This window comes from Antrostomus carolinensis, unplaced genomic scaffold (assembly GCF_000700745.2).
Source record: "Antrostomus carolinensis isolate BGI_N321 unplaced genomic scaffold, ASM70074v2 scaffold47299, whole genome shotgun sequence".
Taxonomy (NCBI): domain Eukaryota; kingdom Metazoa; phylum Chordata; class Aves; order Caprimulgiformes; family Caprimulgidae; genus Antrostomus; species Antrostomus carolinensis.
The window spans coordinates 372-1,940 of record NW_010341467.1 but is presented as its reverse complement, the minus strand read 5'-3'; the positions used below and the strand labels follow the sequence as shown (position 1 = coordinate 1,940).

Genomic DNA, 1,569 nt, shown 5'->3' with positions numbered 1-1,569 from the left:
ACGTTCACGATGTAGCGGCCCAGGTCCTCCTCCAGGTAGTTCTTGATGATCTGGCATGAGTCCTGGGGGAAGGGGGGCATTAGGGGTGTGTTGGGTGCCCCAGGGAGAAAAGCATCCCAGATGGAGAATCCATCCCAGCCGTGAGCCACTGGTCCCCCTCTGGGGGCAGATGACCCTCCACTCATCATCTACCTCCCCAGGGGCACGCTGACCCCAAACCTACCCGGTTTTTAGTGTAGTCTGCATCGCCCCAGAAGATGGCCCCAGCTGCACCCAGTGCCGCGCTCTCTCCGATGGTGGAGATCAGGTCCGGCTGTGGGGACAGAGCCCAGTTAGTGCCCATAGACCCCACAAAGCACCCATACCCCCCCAGCATAGTGCACCTCAAAGAGCCCGCTGCAGGGTCTGGGAGGCAAGACCCATCCCTGCTCCTGGCCACGGGGAGAGGGGACTGTCCCAGCTCCTTGGGGACAAGGCTTCCCAATGCTGCCTTTCGCCGCAGGGGCTAAGCCAGCGCAGCACAGGGGCTGTGGGCTCACATACCCTGTGGTCCTGGCTTCCAGGACCCAGCAGTCCTGGAGTGCCTCCCAGGCACCTGCCTGGTGACAGTGACCATTGGTGCCAGTCCTGCTACCAGACACTTTGCCCATAAGAGGGGCTGAGCTGGGGGTCCCCATAACATGACTCCTGCCTTGAAAGGAGGGAGGCAGGGCCAGACCCATGCCTAAGGATGCTGCTGCCCACCCCACATGGGGACAGCCAAACCATGGGGTGCTGTTGACACCATGAGAGCAGCCACCTGCCTCCAGAGCCATCCCACTCTGTGGACTGGGATGGAACATGGGCAGAGAGACCACTTTGGCTGACCCGAGCCCAGGGCTTGGGATGAGGATGTCCCAGTGGCATGGCCCTACCTGGCTGAGCACATCCAGCTTGCGGATGTAGGTGGGTCGAGTGTAGACAAAGACAGGCAGGGAGTAGCCGTCGTGGTGCTGCTGCGAGATGCGGATGGCCTCCATCACCCGTGCCCGCACAAATTTGCGGCTGTTGGGAGTAGAAGCCAGGAGCAGGTCGAGGTAGATGGAGGGGTAGAGGGCCATGCTCTCCCTCCAGAGCCATGCCAGCTGGTCATTGCGTGTCTTCTCCACGTCTGGGCATTGCCCAGTGTAGCTTTCCTTGTTCTTGCTGTAGTCATGGTTGTAGCAGTCAGGGAAGAGGTAGAAGCCCCAGAGCTGCTTGGGGCGGAAGCTCTTGGCCACACGCAGGGTGCTCACCATGAACTGCCGGGCGGCCGACTCAAACTCATACACCGCTTGCTTGTTCACCTCCTTGATGGTCCAGGTGGGCTGCCGCCGGTTTGCCCAGTGTAGCTTTCCTTGTTCTTGCTGTAGTCATGGTTGTAGCAGTCAGGGAAGAGGTAGAAGCCCCAGAGCTGCTTGGGGCGGAAGCTCTTGGCCACACGCAGGGTGCTCACCATGAACTGCCGGGCGGCCGACTCAAACTCATACACCGCTTGCTTGTTCACCTCCTTGATGGTCCAGGTGGGCTGCCGCCGGTGCACCAGATGCT

The 1,569-nt window shown here is 60.8% G+C and overlaps 1 protein-coding gene across 1 annotated transcript in view; it reads right to left on the bottom strand.

The window, feature by feature from the left end:
• Window positions 1–8: 8 nt before the first annotated feature.
• LOC104531564 (hyaluronidase-2-like) overlaps window positions 9–1,569 on the bottom strand; it is a gene marked incomplete at both ends in the record, with an annotated part of 1,926 nt that continues 365 nt past the window's right edge. Inside the window, 3 exon segments of the mRNA XM_010176476.2 lie at window positions 9–62; window positions 224–313; window positions 915–1,567. Of these exon segments, the coding sequence (XP_010174778.2) occupies window positions 9–62; window positions 224–313; window positions 915–1,567 (797 nt within the window).